Source organism: Natrix helvetica, assembly GCF_964273705.1.
Source record: "Natrix helvetica genome assembly, chromosome: 5".
In the NCBI taxonomy this organism is placed as follows: domain Eukaryota; kingdom Metazoa; phylum Chordata; class Lepidosauria; order Squamata; family Natricidae; genus Natrix; species Natrix helvetica.
Window position 1 is genome coordinate 136,854,074 of NC_138551.1, and position 24,288 is coordinate 136,878,361.

At 45.4% G+C, this 24,288-nt stretch overlaps 1 protein-coding gene across 1 annotated transcript in view; it reads left to right on the plus strand.

Moving 5' to 3' along the window:
• Nucleotides 1–19,991, plus strand: part of LOC309393765 (vomeronasal type-2 receptor 26-like) — a gene marked incomplete at both ends in the record, with an annotated part of 35,706 nt that extends 15,715 nt beyond the window's left edge. The window contains one exon of the mRNA XM_081956262.1: nt 19,081–19,991. Within this exon, the coding sequence (XP_081812388.1) occupies nt 19,081–19,991 (911 nt within the window). The remainder of the gene's footprint in view (nt 1–19,080) is intronic.
• Between the last annotated feature and the right edge of the window lie 4,297 nt (nt 19,992–24,288).

The following is a 24,288-nucleotide window of genomic DNA, read 5'->3' on the forward strand; positions in this document are numbered from 1 at the left end:
CAGGTGCTGATAAATCCTTCAAAGAAATGGAAACTGAGTAAGTGTATGTGTGTGTTTGGGGAGGGGGTTGTTTCTGTTGTGTAAGATTGGAATATAACTTATTGGCCCTGGATTTTGAGGGTGGAGGGAAGTTGCAGAAGCTGAAATGCGGTTGGGACAGACTGGGGAGTCCCACGTTTTCTCTCTTTTACATTTTCAGAGATTATATAGTATAAAGAGTTAACAGTTGCACCGATTGTACTTTATGTTTGTGTACACAAAACAGAGAACAGGTAGTTCAGCACGTGACAGCCTGTCAATCTGAAAATACTCTGAAACAAATAGGTATTGTTTCTGGTGCACATAATTCCAAGCCCAAGATTTTAAGAGGGTGGCCAATCCAAGTAGTTTCCCCTCTACATACACAGTATATTGTATAATTACAAAGTGGTTTAAGCAACAAAGGCAGGTGTGAGGGAGCACACTGTTCTGCAAATAATCTTACTAGCCTTTTGTATGGTGCTTATGTGTAGTGGTGTTAGTAGTAGCACAAAAGAAATTATACTTACAGACTGCATTTCCCTGTAGATTGTGGGATGAATTTATTTTTTTAAGCAACAGGGCAGAACCTGTTCATATTAATAAGTAGGAAATCTGTTGGACATCAAATTTATTTTAAAAGGCTAATTATGTAGAACTCTTTTTAGTAGTCTGGATTATGGAAGAATTGCAGGAAAATATTAGATAAGACAGAAACAAGCTAAAATAGGGGAGATGGTGGTGAATCAACTTCTTGTTTATTGCCCATGTTTTGTTACAAACTACTCTAACTGCTGCCTGTTTTTAGCAATAATGATTACATTGAATATGATATTAATATATAAAGCGTGTGATATGGTTCCAGGATCAGAACTAGTCTATATTTGAATGGCCTGAAGGTGTGTTAACATTCAAGGAAGCTAAAGCTGCAATCTAGGAAAGGCAGTTCTTGGCCCTCTAAGTACTTGGAAAATAGACCACCTGTGAACCATCTGTAAAACCATCCTGATTGCCATATAGAAGAAAGTATGAAATAGGCCTGTCTAAATCATTTGGTGGGATTTCAAAGCATTGGAAAGTTGTGGGAGGACTTTGCAGCATCTGCTTCATTGACCAGATCTGGAGGAGAGCTCAGAGCCCTGCAAAATAACCTGCCTAGCTTTAGTACAAATGCTGGGACTGCATGGTACTTTGGATTCTGTTCCAAACAAAGTACTGAAGAGAATACAAGACTGTAAATATAGTACCCACCCACAACTCTTTAAAGTAGATATTTCATGAATCCAGGAAAAAGGTGCCGCTGCTTTAAAAAGTACCAAGTAGATGCTGTGGGCTTTACATTCCTATATGTTCAAAAACAGTGCATAGCCCTAACAAACATTATTATTGAATGAATTTAAGTTGTTGCCACTGCTTTGAAGTTAAATTCAGATGTATGGATGCCTCTTTCTTTTCTGTGTAATTTATACCTCTATCTTGACTGGGAATGCTGACATCGTCTTGGCCACTCCCTCCCGGTCACATGACTGCCAAGCCACTCCCACCCAGTCACATGAACTGCCAAGCCTCTCCCACCTGGTGACATGGCTGGCAAGCCACTCCCACAAAGCAGGCCACACCTACAGAAGAGGTTCTAAAAGTTTTTGAAACCCATAACTGTTAGCAACCCACAAGGAGGGGATTCTTTCCTAAGAGCTCAAAATTCGGGAATAACGGGGGGGGAAAATGCTGCGCTTTCCATGCCCCATTTTGGCCCTGGAAGGCCTCCTGCACCACCTGTTCCGACTAGCTGGCCTGGCATGATTATAAATGTTACATCTATGAACTCCTGGTAGTATATTCTCATCTGGTTATTTTAAGGGTAATGTTTTAGTTTTAATTGTTTTTAGGGCTTTTAGCTTCATATTTATTTATTCTTCTGTACAGGACTCTTAATTTTAACCTCCTCCACACATATACATACATACATATATTTATAACCCTATTTATATTTGTATTTTATCTGTGATTTATTGTGGACTGTACACCGCCCCGAGTCCCTTTTTGGGAGAGGGGGCGGTTTAGAAATGTGAATAAATAAATAATAAAAATAAAACTTGGAAACAAACCCCCTCCCCCCAAACCCTGCAACTGTTTGAAGGCTGAAGGAAGCCTCCACCTGAGCCAGGAAGCACTGGGGGGGGGGGAGGCCATCCACACTCACTTCCAGCCCACCAGAGTTTCCTGCGTAATGTGAGCTCCCCCCCCCCACTGCATACTCACGCGTCCCCCTCCCTGGCCCTCCACATAGGCCCGAAAAACAGCTGGCCGGCAGGAGGTGCACCTACATGTGGATGCTAGTGGAGCTGGGCTGGGGCGGCTGGAGTGCCAGGAGAGGATGCTCTGCATACCACAGGTTCCCCATCACGGCTCTAATCCTTTCAATTCCTTTTTCAGATCAATCATGTAGAAGCTTCAGAGGCTCTGAGTGATAAAAGCAAATTCCCCTTTTTCCACCAGATGCTCCCCAAAGAAGGAATCCAGTACACAGCAATTGTCCAGCTGCTCCTCCACTTCAGATGGACCCTGATTGGCCTCTTTGCTTCAGACACAGAAAAGGGAGAGAATTTCATGAAGACTTTTACTCCTGTGCTTGTCAGGAATGGAATTTGTGTGGTTATATCACAACTGTTCTCAACAACTGGACACACAGCAGCCCTCAGGGATTCCCTCTCTAAGTGGAGACAAGTCAACGTCTTTGTTCACTTCATGGAATATGAATTCATTTGGGGCAGAATTCTTCCTTTCCATTTAACACTTATGCATCTCCCAGGACCCATTGAGGGGAAAGTGTGGACCATAACAAATTTTGCAGCGTATAAAATAAACAATCACAGACTTCTCAAATACATCCATAGTATGTGGAACTTTGGTTATCTGGGAAAAGAAAGGCCAAATGATTCTGCCTTTGAACCCCATTTCTTTGTGGAAGAAAAGTTTCAAGATCATTATTTTCATTGTTCTCTTTCAAAGAATGTCTTTTCTGTCAAAGGCCGCAGAAGATGCACCCAGAAAGCCCCACTGGAGACCCAGAGGAAAAGGGACAGAAAAGGGTTCCAAAATCACTACCACCTTTACAGTCTCACAAAGACTTTGGCCCAGGCCTTGAATGCTGCATATTCCTCCAGATCGAGGAAGGGAAGGAAGGAGGGAGAAAAGATCTTGGGGTCTCCAAGGCTGCAGCCATGGCAGGTATGGGGGTCCCGATATGGATCCATTAATCTTAGATCCTTTGGAGAAGGAATCCAGAGGAGAAGGAGGGAAACCATCTCAACAGATATGGCCAATTTAATTACTCAGGGAATTAATGGTTCCAAAGAGTAGATACCATGGCATTTTTATATTTAGCACTGCTAATTGGAAACTGCTGTATTCTTTTTAAAATAAATTCCTGTATTTGTGGGTTTGTGATTAGCCTGGTGGAATTCCATCTTTCTTCCGTCCCCATTGCAGGTGGGTCTGTGTGCAGCTGGACAGGCAGCTAAGCCCCCCTATTCTCCTCCAATGAAAGGGATCCTGGCGTGGATCTGGATGCTTTATTGGGAGAAGAGGGCAGGTGAAACTGAGGAGTTGCAAAGAGTGGAAATCATATAGAAAGACGAGATAGGCAGCATTAACTAACAGCCAGCAAAGAAGCAGCTGGAACTTCTCCAGCGATGCTCCGTGTGAGGGACGGAGACCGTCTCCGGATGACCAGGGGTCTCGGTCACAACGGCTGCTTCCGTCTTCTCCAAAGACTGACAGAAAATGGAGTCTGGCTTCAGACCTTATAGTGAGGCTTATTTGCCCCCGGCCACTAGTTGGGCTAGAGCAACAACAGCACAACAGTTACCGTATTTTTCGGAATATGACTCACCTTTTTTCCTCACAAAAGAGGCTGAAAATCTGGGTGCATCTTATACATCGAATACAGCATTTTTTGCCTCCCGAAGCCCCGCCCCTTCACCAAAATGGCCGTGCATACCCTTATGGAGGCTTTCAGAGAGCTCCTGGGGGCTGGGGAGGGCAGTAAGGAGCAAAAAATGGACCATTTTTGCCCCCCCAGCCCCCAGCAGCACTCTATAAGCCTCTATAAAGCTATGCATGCATTTTTTTGACATAAAACGGGCTTGTTTTTGCGAAAAACGGGCCATTTTTTGCTCATTTTGCTCCCCCAGGACCACTCTGCAAGCCCCCCCCAAGGCTATTCATGACTTTAAAAAAGGGGGGGGGCGTTTTCACAAAAATGGGCTGTTTTGGGGAGGTTTGCAGAGTGTAAAAACTTTCCCCCCCCCTCTTGGAAAGCTCTTTAACTGGTTGATAAGAATTACATTGATCAAGTGCTTTGCCAGCAGAAACAAAGTCTTAGGTGCTGCAGATTGTCAGCGATTTCCTTCTCTAGCACATGGATTAATACACCTATAAACATCTACCTACCTACCTACTCTCTCTCTCTCCCTCCTTCCCTACTGTATTTCTCTATCTCTTTTTATTTCTCTCTCTCTATCCCTCTACCTACCTACCCTCTCTCTCTCTCTCTATCCCTACCTACCTACTCTATTTCTCTCTCTCTCTCTATTTCTCTCTCTCTCTATCCCTTTATCTCAGTGACGTGCAGTCAGGGGAGGCAGGGGAGGCAGAGCCTCACCACTGTCAATCATGAAAAAGAAAAAAAATGTAAACGGGAAAAGGCGAGTGCTGAAGTGAGGTTACCCAGCTCACCGTGAATGACTGCCTGTTTAAAAAAGCCTCTAAAGCTCTGAGGTCTGCCACGAGGGAAAGAAAGTGCTTTAGTCAGTGGGGTGTCAGGGGAGAGGAGAGAATATTCAACCATTCTCTCCTTCTCTCGCCCACACCCCGCTGAGTAAAGCGCTTCCTTTCGCCCGTCTGAGCTCTTCCACGGGCGAAAGAAAGCGTTTTAGTCGGGTATCTGGGGAGAGGAGAGAATATTCAGCCATTCTCTCCTCCTCTCGCCCACACCCCGCTGAGTAGCACTCCATGATCCTTTTCTGTGCGTCTGGTGTTTAGATAGATAGCCAGATGTTTTAAACGCCAGGCGCACAGAAAAGCAGCTGCTGTTGGGGCGAAGCGCTCCGCGATCCTTTTCTGTGCGTCTGGCATTTAGATAGATAGCCGGATGTTTTAAACGCCAGGCGCACAGAAAAGCAGCTGCTGTTGGGGTGAAGCGCTCCGCGATCCTTTTCTGTGCGCCAGGCGTTTAGATAGATAGCCGGATGTTTTAAACGCCAGGCGCACAGAAAAGCAGCTGCTGTTGGGGATCGCAGAACACAAACCGGCGAAGCGCGCTCAGGAAGGCGGGGTAATGGGGTCACGTGTGCTTGAGGCTGAGGCAGCCTCAGGCTCCAGCACACGTGGTCCCATTCCCCGCCTTCCTGATGACGTCACCAGCCTCATCAGCCGTAAACCTCACCGCACGTCATTGCTTTATCTACCTCCCTACCTTACTACTCTCTCTCTCTCCCTAGCTACCTACTGTATTTCTCTCTCTTTCTCTCCCTCTACCTACCTACCTACCTACTTTTTTAAAAAGCCTCTTCAAAACCTTGGTGCATCTTATACTCCGGTGCATTTTATACTCCGAAAAATACAGTACATGTTGTGGCATCACAACCTTTATAAATTAGGAGGAGACCCTGAGACCATCTAGCCCAACCCCTCCTCTCTGCAGGAATCCCAGTTGAAGCTTCTCTAACTGATGGCTCCTCAGTCTTTGCATTTAGACAATCCATGAAGAGGAGACTGAACTTCTCTGCTTTAATGGCTCAGCTCTAAAACAACTCATCCTTTTATCATATTTTTTTTCTCTCATTCAGTTAAAATCTCCTCTCTTGTAACTGAATTCACTTTTTCCATGTCTGACACTCTGGAATAAGAGTGAGCTGATCTTACACTCGTGTGTAACATGACTCAGTTATTGGAAGAGGGTTGTATCCAGTGGTGAGATTTAAATCTTTTTACTACTGGTAATGTGGGCAAGGCTTGGTGGTCTTGTGACTGGGTGGGTGTGGCTTGGTGGTCATGTGACTGGGTGGATATGGCTTAGTGATCATGTGATTGGGTGGGTGTAGGAAACTTGACATCACTCACGTCAAGGGGTACCTTGCCTGGCCTCTCCTTGCATCAACAAGATACAATTTCCCTGCCTATTTATTTACTACTAATGAACATCCAAAATACACAATTTAATCCTATGTATATATGCCATATGTGTGCATACATATTACAAGGTATACTTTACACACTGTATGTATATGTACAAACAAACACACATACGCACACACAGCTCTTCTAAAACTATACACATTCAAACTCACTTATTGCGTTTGGAAAAACACACCCAGAGTTCACGTTTTGCCACACATTTAACTATCACTTCTGCACATTAGAACATTACACAGGCCTTCAGATGTTCTTCCCTAGCCTGCACATGACTGTTAGAGCCAGGAGATGTCATGGATTGAGTAAAATGTGGCAAAGCTCACTTAACAACGCTCTTGCTTAGCAACCAAAATGTTGGGCTCAATTGTCATAAGTCAAGGACTGTCTCTTCCTTCCTCTGCATGGCAGCCTTGTCCTAGTAAACTCCTTTCCTTTTCCATGGTTTGTGTCCTTCCTTCCTCTCATTTTCTCTCTTTCCCTCCCTCTCTCCCTCCATGTATCTATTGACCCATCCATCCAACTATATCTCATTCACTTCCTCCTCCCTCCATCTCTTTCTTTCTTTCCCTTCCTTCCATAACTCCCTCTTTCTTTCTCTCTCTCCTTTACTTTCTTTTCCTTTTCTGTCTTTTTTCTTTTCTTTCGTCTCTCTCTTTCTCTCTCTTTCTACCCCTTCCTTTCCTCCTTCCAAAGCTAGGAGATCCACCTGAAACAAAAACTCCTTTGGATGAAACCGCCCATTTTACACACCCACACCCACACACACACACACACTTCCAACCAGCTCTGCACCTCGCCTCATTGTTTGATTTTAGTGGTGGCCGAAGTCCTTTCCAAGCGCCCGGCAGCATCGCTCGCATCCCAGGAAAGCCCGGCTGATTAACTTACTGGGACACGCTTCGATCAGTGCCTCTTCTGTGCAGGCAAGCTTCTCTCTCTGGAGCAGGCAGAGAAAGGGGATGTGCAGGGATAAGAGTGTGAGTGTGTGTGTGAGAGAGAGGGGGGGGGGGAAGAAAAAAGAAAAAGAGAGTGAAAGTGAGGAATCAGAAGCTTTTCAACGTTGTGGGCCGCCTGGGAGGAGGTGGAAACGGGGCGAGGGCCTCTCCCCATTTCCTCTGGATCTCCCTCCCTCTTCCCCAAGTTTTTCTTTCCTCCCATCCATTCTCTCCCCCACTCCTAAGAGTGAGGCGGCGCTGCTTTGCTTGGGAGTTTTCTGGGCTCTGGAAGGGGGAGCGGGGGGGGGGTTGGGTTCCCCAGAACTTCTTTGGGAGAAGCATCATTCTGAACTCTGCGTTGGGGGGCGTGTGTGTGGGGTGTCCACTGAGGGGCTTTTAGCCGGAGGCCCCTCTGGCCAGGGGGGAAATTGGAGTGGCTCGGGTGAGCCAGGAGGGACGATTGAAATCTGTTGGCTGAGCTGGTCAATGCCCCCCCTCCTGGTTGGACCTGGCCGAACCTTCCTCCGGTCACCGCGGAGCTGCTGCAGCCTCTCCCCCAACACGCTGCCCAGTTATGGGCCCAGCTTGTCCTTCCCTGCAGTATTCAGGGGGGGGGGTCCTCTGTTTGGGGGTAGAATTTGGTTGCAGAAACGCCAAGGGGTGGGCAGCCTTGGAGGGCCTGTTCACCCTTCCCCTGTTAGATCTGGGCAACGAGAGACAGACTGCGGACACGAAGTGACTTAACAGCTCTTTATTAGTAATAGTAGTGATCCAGCTTGTTCGGTAGTCGGAGGGTCCCCCTTTTATAGGGATTGGGTACGCCCCTCGACCAATCAGAGGGATACCTGTTTCCCGCTGTAGGAGCGGACCAGAGGGAAGACTTTCCCCGATATATGTTAATATCTAACATCCCTCCCCTCCTAGATGGGACGTTGCGGTAGGTAACATAATCCTTTAAGTAGGTAGGTGTTTGTCTTGCTCGGGAGGAACGTCGTAGTTCGGGTTGGCTTGAAGTGGTTGCAGGACTGGTTGTGGGTTGGTTCGAAGTAGTTGCAGGATCGGGTGCTTTTTCTATTTCCCGTTCTGGAGGTCTTGTGCCTTTGTTGCTCGGGCGTTCAGGAGTTTGTTCGGCTGCGTTGTCTGGGGGTTGCTCTGCTACGTGCGTGTAGTCTTGTTCTACGCTTGGCTCGCCGGCGTCGTTGTTTCCTATGATGGGGTTTTCTTGTGGCTGACTTTCCGTAGACAGGAAACTTTCGTCTTCATTTCGAAGGTTGGAGTGTGCTAGGCGACCCCGTAGTTGATCGATGTGCCTTTTCCAATTCCGCCCATCTTCTAGCTCTAGCAAATACGATCGTGGACCCGTGATGCCAATGACCTTTGCCGGCATCCACAATGTTCCCCCCGTGTAGTTGTGAGCGTATACTGAATCCCCTACCCTGAAAGATCGGATCTTACTTGTAGAGTCTGGGGGAGCCGTGGCAGAGTAATTCGGGTGGAGCCGGTCTAGGTGAGACCGTAGTCGACGACCCATGAGTAGTTCAGCGGGGCTCCTACCCGTCGATGCGCTCGGGGTAATGTGTTGAATGAGGAGGTAATGGTCAATGCGTGTTTGCCAATCACCTGGACCCATCCTGGCGAGGGCCTCTTTTGCGAATCGCACCATTCTCTCCGCCTGTCCGTTTGATGCTGGATGGAATGGCGCGATGAGGGCATGCCGGATTCCCAACCCTGCTAAAAATGTTTCAAAGTGCATGGCCGTGAATTGGGGCCCGTTGTCGGATACGAGGAGATCTGGCAGGCCATGGGTGGCGAAGAGTCGCCGTAGAACCTTTACGACTGCCTCTGCCGTGGTTGAAGTCATTAGGACTACATCTAGCCATTTTGAGTATGCATCTACCACTATAAAGAAAGTCTGACCTTGGAATGGCCCTGCGAAGTCGATGTGTATTCGCGACCAGGGTGCTTTGGGTTTCTCCCATTCTGTGGCGGGCGCTTCCGGGGGTGCTGGTCTCGATTCCTGGCATGGGTCACAAGTGGCCACCCACTCCTCTATTTCTTTGTCCATGTTTGGCCACCACACGTAACTTCTTGCTAACGCCTTCATTCTAACAATCCCCGGATGACCCATATGTAAAGCATCTAGTACGTTTTTACGTAAAGCATACGGAATAACAACTCGATCCCCCCACAACAAACATCCTTGTAATACTGAGAGTTCGTCCCGTTTTGACCAAAACATTTTGAATTCCGGGCCCACATTTCCCTTTGGCCACCCCCTCCAAACCCAAGTTTGAACTTGCTTTATTAAATTGTCTTTAGAGGAGAATCTTGCAACATCGTAGGAAGAAACCGGTCCTGAATCCAAACAGTCAATGAGCAATACCGGTACTTCTGGAGTGGGGTCTGGCAGAATGTCAGGTAATGGGCAACGGCTGAGTGCGTCTGCGTGTCCAAGAGTGGAACCCGGTCGATGTATCAATTTGTATGAATACGCAGCCAGGAAAACAGTCCACCTGGTCATGCGAGGAGAAAGGGAGACCGGAGTGGGGCGGTTTCCCGCCAAAAGTCCCAACAGCGGTTTGTGATCTGTGATCAGTTCAAAATCATGTCCATAGAGGTATTCGTGGAAACGCTTTACTCCCGCGACGGCAGCCAGCGCTTCCCTGTCCATTTGGCTGTAATTCCTTTCGGCCGATGAAAGAGTCCTGGAGTAGAACGCGATGGGTGCTTCTTTTCCGTCGGGCATCCTGTGGCTGAGGACTGCTCCAACTCCGAAAGGTGATGCGTCGCAGGTCAATACCAGCGGTAGGGTCTGGCTGTATTGAACAAGCAGTGAGTCAGTGGTGAGCAGGCGCTTTACCCCGGCGAAAGCTGCAGCTTCTGATCGTCCCCATTTCCATGGTGCGTTCCTCTGGAGTAGACGGTGTAGTGGCTCAGCAACGGTCGCTTTCTGCCTCAGAAAAACGCTGTAGAAGTTAAGTAATCCGAGGAAGGCCTGCAACTCGGTCTGATTTCGTGGTGTGGGGGCGTCCTGGATCGCCTTAATTTTCTTTGAAGTGGGGTGTATTCCCTGACCATCGATTCTATAACCCAGGAATTCTACGCTAGGCACGTTAATTTGGCATTTTTCTTTTTTAAGGCGGAGACCCTTTTCTCTGATTCTGGCCAAAACAGATCTGACTCTTTTGTTTAATTGCTCCTCGTTTGCAGCTGACACCAAGATGTCGTCAAAATAGGGGACGACTCCTGGTATCCCTTGCAACAGTCGTTCCATGACGCTCTGGAACAGTCCTGGGGCAATGCTTACGCCAAATTGTAGCCGGTTGCATTTGAATGCTCCTCTATGCGTCACTATAGTTTGGGCCTCCGCTGTGGCGCTATCAACTGGCAGTTGCTGGTAAGCTTGTGCCATGTCTAACTTTGCAAATACCTTTCCTGGTCCCAACGAGTGCAATAAGTGTTGTACTACTGGCACAGGATATGCGCTCTGTTGTAGCGCGACATTAATTGTACACTTATAGTCCGCGCAGATGCGGACTGATCCGTCTGGCTTGACTGGGGTCACGATGGGCGTTTCCCAGCGCGCGTGATCTACCGGCTCAAGGATTCCTTGCTCCACTAACTTATCTATCTCTTTGTCTATTTTAGGGCAGAGTGCAAAAGGCACTCGTCTTGGTTTAAGTCGGATTGGCGCCACTTTGGGGTCTAAATTGAATGATATTGGTTTACCCACATACTTACCAAGACCGGGGCTGAACACGTCCTCGAATTCCTTAAAAATCTGTTCAGCGCTGCTGTTTCTTACGGCGTTGATCCCGGTGACTTCTAACCCCAGGGCTTCAAACCAATCAAGCCCCAGAAGGTTCTGCAATGGCGCGCTGGCGATGGTCACGGGCAGCTGGGCTTCGATGTCCTTGAAACGGATGTGGAATGTGCCTTGGCCCACGATGGGGACTTGGTTCCCCTGGTAGTATCGTAGCAGGACGTCTGGGGCGTGTAGTTGGCTCTTTCTGAGGCTAGGGATAGCCTGCTTCATGGATGCCCATGAAATGATCGTCAGGGTTGATCCTGTGTCAACTTCTAGCTCGCAGGGTGAGCCCTCCAAGAGGACTGTGACTCTCAGCCTTTTTGGCCGCTTAGGGCGGACCTGATGTATTGTGGTGAGATACGTTCGCAACTCCTCTCTCTGGGTCAACTCTATCTCACCGTCAACATCCTGAAAATACTCTCGTTGAGCGTCTTGATAGAACGCTCTTTCAGCTCTTTGTGTGTATTCTCTCTGGGGATACGCTCGCTCACTTTCTTGTGAGTAATCTCTCTGGGAATACGCTCGTTCAGCTCTTTGGAAATTTTCTCTCTGGGTAAACACTTGTGGATTTCTCTCTGGGCGCCCTTTTTGGTTTCGCCAAGCCCCTGGGTTGGGCTTCTGTTGGCGGTACATGGGTGGCTGCCGTGAGGCAGGGACTCCGCTCCGGCACACTCGTGCGATGTGCCCAAGTTTGTTGCAGTGCGAACAAACAACGTTCCTGAACCTGCAAGTAGACCTGGGGTGATTCCCTCCGCAGCTTGCGCAGGGCGGCAAACGGGATCCGGGTCTCCCCCCAGGCCTCAAGTGACTGCTCTGCATCAGGTGACTGTCCTCGAACTCGGGATTCTCGTAGTCGGGGCTTGTGTCCTCATAGTGAACTCTGGTTTGTCTCGGTGCTGGCTGGTATGCGCTGGCCCCTCGTTGTATGGTCACCGCTGATTTCTCCGCTGATTCTGACGCTCTTGCTTCGTTTAACGCTGCCTGTAGGGTTAAATTCGGGTTTGCCAACATCTTCTTTTGCAACGAAATGTCTCTTACCCCACAGATGAGCCGCTCTAAGATGTGCTCTTCCAAATCTCTGTATTCGCAGTGAGCTGCTGCTTTTCGTAGGGCTGCAACATATTGATTGATTGATTTATTCTCCCGCCTTCTGAGTCCTCATGTTGAATTCCTTGCGGCAGACATGGCGGGAAGGTTTTGGCGCGTAATGAGTTTGCAGAGTTTGTTGCAACGTCGTCCACGATACTGCCTGTATTGGAGTAGGCGCAGTGAGGTCTCTGGCCGTATTGAAGACTTCCTTTCCGCAGTAGCCGAGGAAGATGTTTTTCTTCCTCGCATCGGTGATCCCCGTGTATTCGTTTGCTTCGAGGAAACACTCGAAACGAATCATGAAAGCTTCCCATTCGTCGTTTTCTGGGTCGAAAGGAGCGGGGGGAGCATGCATCGCCATCTTCTCAGTTTGAATTTGCCGCGCTGCGGTGATCTGAGATGGCTGTCGGAATTGCTGCCGAATTCCTGGGCTGGATCAAATCCGGAGATTCTGGAGTAGCGTTCTTCGTCCTATCTGTCTCTCAATCCCATCCTCGTCGCCAATGTTAGATCTGGGCAACGAGAGACAGACTGCGGACACGAAGTGACTTAACAGCTCTTTATTAGTAATAGTAGTGATCCAGCTTGTTCGGTAGTCGGAGGGTCCCCCTTTTATAGGGATTGGGTACGCCCCTCGACCAATCAGAGGGATACCTGTTTCCCGCTGTAGGAGCGGACCAGAGGGAAGACTTTCCCCGATATATGTTAATATCTAACATCCCCTTTTCTTCTTAACCCTGCAAAACCAGAAATCTCCCCCCCTCCAAGCAGCAACTGAGACTGTGCAGAGGGGAGGAGGGGGGGGCAGGAGAAGAAGAGCTGAAAGATCCCAATTCTACAGCAAGAGGAGTTTCTGCAATGGGGAGGGGGAGGGGGTAGCCCCAGCTTCCAAAGGCCTTTTAGCCATAATTGCCATCAGAGCAGATGTTGGGGAGGGGGTCAAGGAGGAAAGGGGTCCCCTGACTCTCCCTCAGACCCAAAGGAAGGAAGGAAGGAAGGAAGGAAGGAAGGAAGGAAGGAAGGGAGGGAGGGAGGGAGGGACGGACGGAGGGAGGGAAGGGAAGGGAGGGGGAGGGAAAGGAAAGGAAATGGGAAAGAAGGAAAGGATGAAAAATGGAGGGAATGGGAAGGGAAGGAAAAAGGAAAAGAGAAAGGAAAGGAAAGAGGGAAAAGGTGAAGAATGGCCACTGCTGGAGTGGTCGGGAGCAGCCTGAAGTGGGCATTCGGGAGCAGGCCAAGATGAGCAGGAGGCCACGGCAAAGGCAGGCAAACAGGCTGGGCTGCATGGACACGTGGTTGAGGCAAGGGAGCCAAAGAGCAGCTGCAGCTATGACTCTAAGGCCCCAGCCAAGGCCTGCGAGGCAAGTAGCGGTGGGGCAGGGCATGGCCAGGAAGAATTTTTACTACCAGGGAGCCTGAACTTGCTGAATCCCACCATTGGCTGAATCCTCCCTTCTCCAACCGAGAGATTGTGTCAGTTGGAAAGGGGCTCCCAGACTCCTCCTGGTCTTCAGCTCTTCTTGTTGTCTTTCCTCAAGGCTAAGAGCAGCTCCTTTCAACTCTTCCATGGCTTCCTTGTCCTTCCCTGAAGTTCAAGTAGATTTTGTACAAATTCTCCTCCACGTGTGATGCCTGCAAGGGGACCTGGTCCTTGAGTTGGGCTCTCCCCAAACCAGAACGTTCACTTCCTGAGATTCTTATGGCTGCATTTGTATTCTTTCAATGAATATCTCCCTGCTGACTCAGATTCTGTTTCCAGTTAACTACGATTTTGAGATCATTTTCAGAAGCATACATATCAAATTTGGTATCCCTCATCTTTCTTCTAATCCATCATTAATCTTCTTATATGAGAATATATTGTTAGTCAAGTCCTAGTAGCTAAAAAGCAGATATTTTCCTACTGTGTGCTAATCATAAATATTGTTTCTGGAAACTTGATATTCCTTTATAAAATTTTATTTTATTCCAAGAGGTAAAATATAAGTTTTGGAAAACTTTTTAAATAAAGTTTCAAATAAGGCTCCTAAGTTAAAAGACTTTATATTCTTTAAATCACATCAAATTCGGTTACTTTAAGATAGTATTAATGACCATATTAATGACAACATAGAAAAATTGATGACCAATGGCAAATTGTTAACCATCACATTCAGGTTTTATGGAAATATTAAAAAGGGTTAAACATTATTTTAGTTAACTATGATTTTGAGATCATTTTCACAAGCATACATATGAAGTTTGGTATCCCTCATCATTTTTCCAGTCCATCATTCATGTTCTTATATGAGACACTATTGTTAGTCAATTCCTAGTTGCTAAAAATCAGATATTTTTCTACTGCTTTTTACTTATGCACCCTTCTCTGCGTGCTAATCATAAATATTGTTTCTGGAAACTTGATATTCCTCTTATAATTTTTTTTTATTCAAAAAGGTAAAATAAAACTATTACAATGACAAACCAAAAGTAGGCAACACATTTTTTTAAAAAAATGTGCATTAAAAACAGACAAAAACATGCATATTGTCCCCCCAGTTGAATACAATACACCTATAATAGTTTCTCCCCCTTGCAAAACAGGCCTACCATTATAAATTATGCATCTATTTGCAACTACTTGACTTGTCATCTATCTGCTGTATATAAAAAACGTAGTTAACAGGCAATCCAACAATAAAGTTAAATTTCAAAACTTCAAACTTCTGTGTTATTTGCTTTTGCATTTAACTCACAGAATATTTATAGGGGCTTCTTATCTACTACAGACCACCACAATCATTATCTCTGATCCATCCATAATCTGTCCAGGGTTAAACATCTTTGTTTGATTCTTATAATAAAAAACACATTTCCTTAAAATTTTAATTAGGATCTTTCCCAACAACTGCTTTCCATCCCCCAAAGTCATAGGACCTCCTGCAAATGGAAAAACAACGGCTCTTAAGACTTGTTTTCCAGTTAAATATGACAAGTTCATTCCCCAATCTCCCTCAATCTTCTTAAAAGAATCCATTTCATCAGTCATCCATTCTGTCCACTTTGAGTCTTCAGGGTCCATGGCCTCTCCAGCCATCTCCAAGCAGCCTGCCTTCAAACCAGACTCCTTCCTCAGGGATTCCAGCAGCAAATTAAATTCCAGTCCATCCATCCAATCCATCCTATTCAACAATTGTTGCTTGCTTCTGATTATTGCCTTTAAGTTGATTTAAAACCATTGTTATTTTATCAAACTTTTTAAATGAAATTTAAAATAAAGTTTCATAAAGTTTGAAAGACTTTATATTCTCTAAAACACATCAAATTAGCTTACTCTAAGATCCTATTAATTACCGTATTAATGACAACATAGAAAAATGGATGACCAATGCCAAATTGATATCCATCACCTTTAGGTTTCAAAGGAAAGATTAAAAAGGGTTAAAATTATTTGAGTATCATTTTGAAGACAGTTTTTATCCAATTAGTTATCATATCAACCCTCAGGTTTCTAATCACATCACAAAATTCTTTGTGGGTCCTTTACTGAAATCCAGTTCTATCACCAGAGTCCCCATAATCTATTTAGGAAGTGTGATGGTGTGTGAGAATGACTTTTGGGATGAGGAGAAGAGAGGCTGCCTAGGGAAGCATCAGATAAGAGGGGAGAATCCTGCAGCTGCATAATGGGAGAGAAAGAAATTCAGAAAGGATCCTCCCTAACTTTTCAGGCTGAGAAAAGTGTTGGTGCGAGATTTGTTCTTTCAGATTTTCAAAATTTTTGTTAAAGTCACATTACAATAAAGCAGAATTAGCACATCTGGAGGTGTTTTCCATCAGGATTACAAGGGAGAAGATAAGCCTGAAAGATTTCTTCTTGATCAACCCATGCTTTCAGGGAATGAACCTGTTGTTTTCAAAGAGTTTATGGATCAACTTTTTTTTTCTCTGTTCCTTTTATTGAATGTTCCCTATAATTGACCAACTGTATGGATTATATTTTCTTTATATTTTGTCAGTATGTGATTGACAATTTTTTCTCAAACTTTTTCATTTACTTATGAAGATTGGACAATTGTAGAAGAAAGATTCAATGTGGGATAAGAAACAAAGTTTTCTGTTTTTCAAATTCCTGGATGTTCCCATTCTAGTTTCATCCATTTCTGGAGAAGAATGAATTTTGGAATATTTCCCACTTTAAACTGTACTTGGACCAAAATGGAGAGATAACAGCAGATGTTGGCATTCATGGCTTCTTGGTTCTCCCCAACGAACATCCCAGGAAAGAGATTCTGGCGTATTTTGAAAGACAAAGACTTTCTATCAGACAAAATGGTCTTTCACAGCTAAAGTTGCTCAATAAGGTGAGAGAAATTTTGGTGTCTTTTCTCTGTTTTCCAAAGCCTGAGGTCCCATTTCAAGTGGGCAAAGCCCATAGTCTCCAGGGTGGTTGGCCTTCCATGCCAGTTGGTATCATCTAATGGAAGTTCTTCAACAGATGGCACCTAAATGGAGGGGCTTTGACATGTTTTATGGAAACCTTTCAAGATCTTACTGGTCAGAGGCTTCTTTCTTCATCAGTTTTATTCTGTATTAAAAAATCTAATGGAATAAAAGTTTCCTAAATCTTTTACATACATCATCATACTTAATTTTTTTTAATTCAATCCGTTAATAAAGTTTAAAGTAGAAAAGTAATTTACTGTAATATTAAATACCAAAATCAAAAGGGAGGAAGTAAATGAAGAATTTTCCAGTTGTTATCCCTCCTGCATCTGTTTAGAAGGAGTCAGAGATTTCATATTTACCTCAGTGAAGACCAGAGGCTACTTGTCTCCATCCATTTCTCCCTCCATTTTCCTTGGACGGAGAGTCCTAACATCTTTCCTTTGGTTTTTCTGCTCAGTCCCTGCCTCAGTCCAAATGTGTGGAAAGTTGTCATCCTGGATTTGTCAAGAAGGCTCGAGAAGGAGAGCCAGTTTGCTGCTACAACTGCATTCCTTGTCCGGAGGGGACCTTCTCCACTCAGGAAAGTGGGTCACACTGAGGAAAATGGGAGATTTCCCAGTTTTTTGTTTAACCTGCACAATTTATTATTTAAAAGGAAGTAAATCAAGAAAACTTTGAAGAAGGGGCTGGGAAGAGTTGGGAGGAGGAGGTGGAAGACTGAGCAAGTTTTACTACTATTTAGTAACACCTGAGTTCTTTGAAACTTGATGAATTGTTTTAGGTCCACCTTCTGAAAGACCTTGCAATTCACTCTATATTGAATCCTCCCCTTGAGGATCACTGAGAAGGTGTCACTGGTCCATAATGTGGTGCTGTGGATAGTTATGGGGGGAACTCATTACACAGATATTCTGCCAGTTATGTAGATCAATAAATCAGAGTAGAGCTGGAAGGGACCTTGGAGATCTTCTACCTCTGCTCAAGCAGGAGAACCTATACCATTTCAGACAAGTGACTGTCCAGTCTCTTCTTTAAAACATTCAGTGTTGAAGAACCCAAAACCTCTGGAGTCCAGCTGTTCCACTGGTTAATTGTCCTTACTATTACGAAGTTTTTCCTTAATTCAAGATTGTTTTTAAGTGTAACAAGATACTGTAGGTATACTCCGAGTCCAGTATATTAACTGCCATGTGGCAGGACTCAGGATGTTTGCCTAAAAAGATTATATGATTCATTACTAATTTCTAGTAATGTAGCTTCCTATGAAGATTCTACACATTACACAGGAAATAATTAACATCCTAGGACTTCCCTCAACTACAAATACCTAGTTATATATATAAAAAGGCAACATTAAAAATAAAAATATGGTTTTCTGCCTGCATGGTCTTCTGTGATAAGCCGAAGGACAGAAATGAGGGAGTAGTGACCTTCCTCCCATATTTAGGCATACCAGGGGTTGTAACACAAATACATACATACATACATACATACGTACGTACGTACGTACGTATGTGCGTGCGTATGTGTGTGTGTGTGTGTGTGCATGTGTGTGTTGTATTTGTACTGATAAATAAATAAAGGGAGACTAGTATGGATATATTTCGAGCTAATTAGCTCTCATCAGCTAGCCATACCCTTACTGGGATTTGAACCTGGGCTGTATTATATATTAGGCAGGAGTCTTAGCCACTAAGCCACAGGCTCTCCTCCTTATCAGTTGAGCCAGGGAAATAAGTATGTATTTGTGTTACAGCCCCTGGTATGCCTAAATATGGGAGGAAGGTCACTACTCCCTCTTTCTGTCCTTCGGCTCATCACAGAAGACCATGCAAGCAGAAAACAATATTTTTATTTTTAATGTTGCCTTTTTATATTTGTGTTGTATTTGTACTGATAAATAAATAAAGGGAGACTAGTATAGATCTATTCAAATTCCAGTAAGGGTATGGCTAGCTGATGAGAGCTAATTAGCTCGAAATAGATCTATAGTAGTCTCCCTTTATTTATTTATCAGTACAAATACAACACACACACACACACATATACATATATACATATATACACACATACACACACACACACACACACACACACACACACACACACACACACACACACATATATATATATATATATATATATATATATATATATATATATATATATATATATATATATTTGTGTTACAACCCCTGGTATGCCTAAATATGGGAGGAAGGTCACTACTCCCTCTTTCTGTCCTTCGGCTTATCACAGAAGACCATGCTGGCAGAAAACCGTATTTTTATTTTTAATGTTGCCTTTTTATATTTGTGTTTATTTATCAGTACAAATACAGCACACACACACACACACACACACACACACACACACACACACACACACACACACACATATATATATATATATATATATATATATATATATATATATATATATATATATATATATATATATATATAGTTCTTATGCTCTTTTTAATGAAATCATTAAGAAATACTTCTTGGGAAATGTCCATGGTATCAGTTGTTATCCAAAGAAGGTATTTCCTGTAAGATAAAAGGACAGAATGTTAAAGAAAATTGCTTTTTGGTTTCTCAGATGTGGAAAAATGCATCAAGTGTCCAGATGATAAATATCCAAATGAGAACAGAGTCCAATGTATCCCCAAAGTTATAACCTTCCTGTCTTATGAAGAACATCTGGGCATCATCCTGGTTTCTTTTGCCCTACTCTTGTTCTTAATCACAGACCTTGTTTTAATTATCTTCATTAAATATGGAGAAACTCCCATTGTCAAAGCCAACAACCGGGACCTCTCCTACATCCTCCTGGTCTCCCTCCTGCTTTGCTTCTTGTCTCCTTCTCTCTTCATTGGTAAACCAAGGAAAGCCACCTGCCTTCTCCGACAAACGGTTTTCAGCATCATCTTCTCAGTTGCCGTTTCTTCTCTCTTGGCCAAAACCATCACGGTGGTGCTGGCTTTCCTGGCTACAAAACCAGGAAACCGAGTGAAGAGATGGCTGGGGAAGAGCTTGGCCAATTCCATCATCCTTTCTTCTTCTGCTGTCCAAATTATCATCTGCTCCATCTGGCTGGGAGTTTCTCTCCCCTTCCCTGACTCTGACCTCCACTCCCAGCCTGGAGAGATCATCCTGCAATGCAACGAAGGGGCTGTTGTCATGTTCTACGTCACCCTCAGCTACATGGGCTTCCTGGCAGCCATCTGCTTCATGGTAGCTTTCCTGGCCAGGAATCTGCCTGGGGCCTTCAACGAAGCCAAGCTGATCACCTTCAGCATGCTGGTCTTCTGCAGTGTCTGGGTGACTTTTGTGCCCACCTACCTGAGCACCAAAGGGAAATACATGGTGGCTGTTCAGGTCTTCTCCATCCTGGCCTCCAGCGCTGGTCTGCTGGGCTGCATCTTCATCCCCAAGTGCTACATTATCCTTCTGAGGCCAGACCTGAACACAAAGGAGCATCTCACAGCCAGAATAAATGTAAAAGCATGAGATATATTACCATTATGATATTGGAAGAATTGTTAAAGTTTATTTTATTTGAAAGGAGATATGCTTTCCATTTAGGTAGTATGCAGGAGTCAAAGAATATATTTATATGTTTCAAAATAGGAAATTATTGAATTGTTCTAGCTCCCTTCCCTTTCAACTTAATAAACCTTGCTGAAAGTCATTCAGAGGAATTTGCTGTTCAGCAACAGCTACTGAATTTGACACCTTTAAAAATAATCCAGGCACTTGTTCCTACAGCTAAAAGTGTGTGTGTGTGTGTGAGTGAGTGAGTGAGTGAGAGAGAGAGAGAGAGAGAGAGAGAGAGAGAGAGAGAGAGAGAGAGAGAGAGAGAGAGAGAGAGAGAGAGAGAAGGAAAAGAGTTCAGGAGGAAGCTGTGGGAACCAAGAACCAGCATGGTTGCCTGATCCTCTCCCTGAGAATGCCAGAATGATGTGAAATGCCATGTTTGACTGGCTGTCAGCTGGGGAGGGAAATCAAATATATAATTCTTTCTTGATTTCCTGATAAAACTTCCTTTGCAGAAAGTATTCAGTAGAACAGCTGTCTGGGATTTCAGTTTGGGATTGTTTTTATTTTGGTATGAACTTCACACCAAAATAATAAAAAACAAAGTAAATTAAAAAATGTGTAAAATTTCCACTGTATTTGTTTGCTTTGATCAACCAGAGAATTAAAATAGCGGTTTTCACACCCTTTAATTTCCCACTCTACAATTTCTACCTAAAGCATTTTCTCTGCTCCTCTTCCAAGCTTGTCTTGTCTGTGAAGGGCTGGAGAAGATGCCCAGAGAAAGGGGACCTTGAGACTCTCCCCAGGAGGAGGTTGGAGGGATCCTGTCTAAAGGCAGCCGCATCATTGACCAGATCACAAACCTTCAATGCTGCATAATATCCATCCAGGTCCAAGAAGGGGGAGAATTAGGGGGTGGGGGACTTTGAGGTTTCTAGGACTAGGCACCCATGGAAGCTCTTCTGTTCCCCATCACACAGATTGCTGATCAGTTGGTAATCAATGTTTAGATCTATGAATGGCTCCCAATTGGGAATAGGATTCCTTTGCAATTTCATTTTAAGGAGGTAAGAAAAGATCTGATGGACCAGAAGAAGGCCAGTCTAAGATTCACAGGGACCACACAGAGGCCTCTGGTTCTCCCACAAGCAGAAGAAGGCACAGACTTATAGCTTTGCTCGACATGGAACAGACATTTTTGCACAATTTCACTTTTTTCCATCACACACCACAATATTGGATACTCGGACATCTCACACTCTAGGAATCCCCAATTCTGGTATCCCAAATTAATCTGAGAAAATATTTCCAACTTTCACAGCCCCATTCAATAAGAACTAAGGTGGGACTGGAACTCAGGAGTCTCCTGGTGATTGGCCCAAAGTCCCCCAGGAAGTTTTCATGCCTAAGGGAGGATTAGAACTCAAGTCCCCTGGTGATTGGCTCCAAGTCTCCCCTTTGGCTTTTATTTGAAGGTAAGTAAATGTAAAAACATGAGATATAACACCATTATGATATTGGAAGAATTGTTAATGTTTCTTTTATTTGAAAGGAGATATTCTTTCCCCTTAGATAGTAGGCAGGAGCCAAAGAAAATCAAATCTACTTGTTTCAGAATGGGAAATGATTGAATGGCTGAATAGTTGAGGCACTTGTTTCTACTGACAGAAACTAAAAGTTAGTGTATGTGAGAGAGAGAGTAAGATCTTAAGGTAAGATGAGAGCTGTAGGAGCCCTGCTCTAACCGTGTTGTTGGATCATCTCCATGAGAAGTCTTGGAATGGCAGAATGACCTGGAATGCAGGGATTGACCTGCTCTCCATCACTATTATGTCCTTCTTTCTTGATTTCCTGATAAAACCCCTTTCACAGAAAGCATTGACCGGAACAGCTGTCTGAGGTTTCAGAATGGCTTCTGATTGCCACTAGGGTCACTTTGCAAATTCCATTTTAAGCAGGTAGAAAAGGTTTGATGGATCAGACAGAGGTCAGTCTAAAATCCATGCTGACCCCCCAGATGCCTCTGGTCTGCCCACAAGCAGGGGGGAGGGACGTATCACTTGGCCCAACATGGAACCAGGTAGGGGTGGAATTCAGACAGTTCCCACGGGTTCCCTAAGATGGGTTGTTAATTGTATGAGCAGTTATGAGAACAAGCTGAATTGCCTCGGCCTGACCCCCAACCCCCTCCTGAGGGTGTGCATCCCCCCCCCCCGAGAAAACGACTGGTCTCAAGATCCTGTGGACCACTTTGGCTCAGACAGTCCAGTTCCCCGCTGATTCTCTCACTGCACCAAGCGAAAGAATCGCAGAAAGTCTTCAGAGCCCAGAATGGGGCTTCCTCGAACTTCAGGATTGGGAGGGTCCAGAAAGGAGGAGGACCAATGGGAATTCTCCCTTCTGCAGTATCATCGGTCTCCAGGCAGAGTTAGTGCAGGAGAGCGTTCCAAGCAGAGAAGAAGCCCTTGTAGGTTCTTCAGGCCAAGATTCCCCCTCCCACTTTCCCTGCCTCTCTCTCTCCGCAGAACTGGCTTTCCTCCTTCAGCTGATGCCCCAAAGAACTCTGCCTGGAGACCGATGACGCTCAAGAAGGGAGAATTCTCATTGGTGCTGCCGCTAGTTCTGGCGCGGCCCTCCCAGCTCCGAAATCCGAGACAAACGCTCCACACCCTTTCCAGATTCCTCCTCTGGGGCTGGAAGCATCAGGCCAGGGAGATAAACGCACGTGCTGCCGAGCCCAGAACGGTCCTTCAGACAAGGCAATGCCTGAGAAACGTGGGATGTGCAGAGAAATGCAGCGAATCGTGTTTTCCCAGGATCCGATGAAGCCCCAGCCGACCAATACAAATTCTCCCTTCTGTAGCGTCATCAGTCTCCGGGCACAATCGGGGTTGAAGGGCGGGAAATTAGAAGGGGCTGCTTCGTCCAGACGTTCTGAGCAGGAGAGCCGCGTGGAAGGAAATGGCATTTTTCTTCCGTGAAGCGAAGCGGCACCTTTCCCGCCCAGCGGAGGACTCCCCCAGGAAGGGGTGGGTGGGTGGAAGCTGGGGAGAGGATCCAGCAGGATTAGATCCCTGAGGATCCTTTCTGCCTCTTCCTGGTTTACCTGAGGGCTTTCCGTAGCTTGCTTTCAGTTTGGGGGGTTTCTGTGACCCCGAAGTCTTCCCTGCCTCCACTCTTCTCATCCAGCACAGCGCCTCTTCCTATGACAGAAACCTTCATCTCTGAAATGTGTGAATCGGCGGTTCTGAATTGGGGGAAGGAAGATTTGATCTTGGACTTTGGAGGTGGGAGGGGCCAGAACCAGCAGCAGCACCTATGGGAATTCTCCCTGCTTGAGCATCATCGGCTTCACCTGAAGGAGGAGGGTTCGTGGCAGAGAGAGAAGGGGAGAAATTGGGAAGGGGGATCTGTTCAGTATTGAGGAGGGCTACAGCTCAAGGGGGGTTCATGGCAGCTCTAGATGGGACCCTCCCCTTTCTTTGCTCAGCCATGTATTCCCACTTCCCCCCTTCTTATTTTCCCCCATTGACATCCACAACAGCAATTCTTGAACCCAAAATCTATTTGGGCTTTCACTGGGTCTCCAAATATCGTTCGCACCTGGGTGCAGAAGCTAATCATTCAGGGGTGGGATGGCCTGCATGAGCGGTGGAGTTGCCCAATGGGCTGCTGGGCCGGTCAAAAGACGGATGATGAATCCCTCCTTTTCACAGTCTGTATGGAAATCAACCCACCTCAAACACGTGAACGGGAACTGCTCAAAGTTCCCTCAAAGGTATCAGGCAGCGATGCTGGGCATTTCCTTCAAGGGTCTGCTGAAGCAGCTGCTGCATTTGGGCCAACTGGGAGGAGAGCTGGGCCATTGGCTGAGCTAACTGCACGTTGACCACTAGAAGTTGTTCCATGCTCCCACAGGGCAAGCAGTGCTGAGGGGAGGGGAATGTAGAGGCTGGAGCAAACTATGCTGCCCTCTTACACACACACACACACACACACACACACACACACACACAGTCTACAGGTGTTTATTTAAACTCCCCAAAGAGGCCCACAGAAAGCTCCCCTGTTGATAATAAAGAGAATGTATATTTAATCCTTCATGTATTAACCGCAGCTAGAATTATATTTGCACAACATTGGAAAAGTGTAGAGATTCCTGCTGATGAGAAGGTGATAAGGAAAATATCTGAATGTGCAGAAATGAACAGATTAACATTAGCAATGAAGGAGAAAGAGCAAACTGGATATTACATGATTTGGGAAG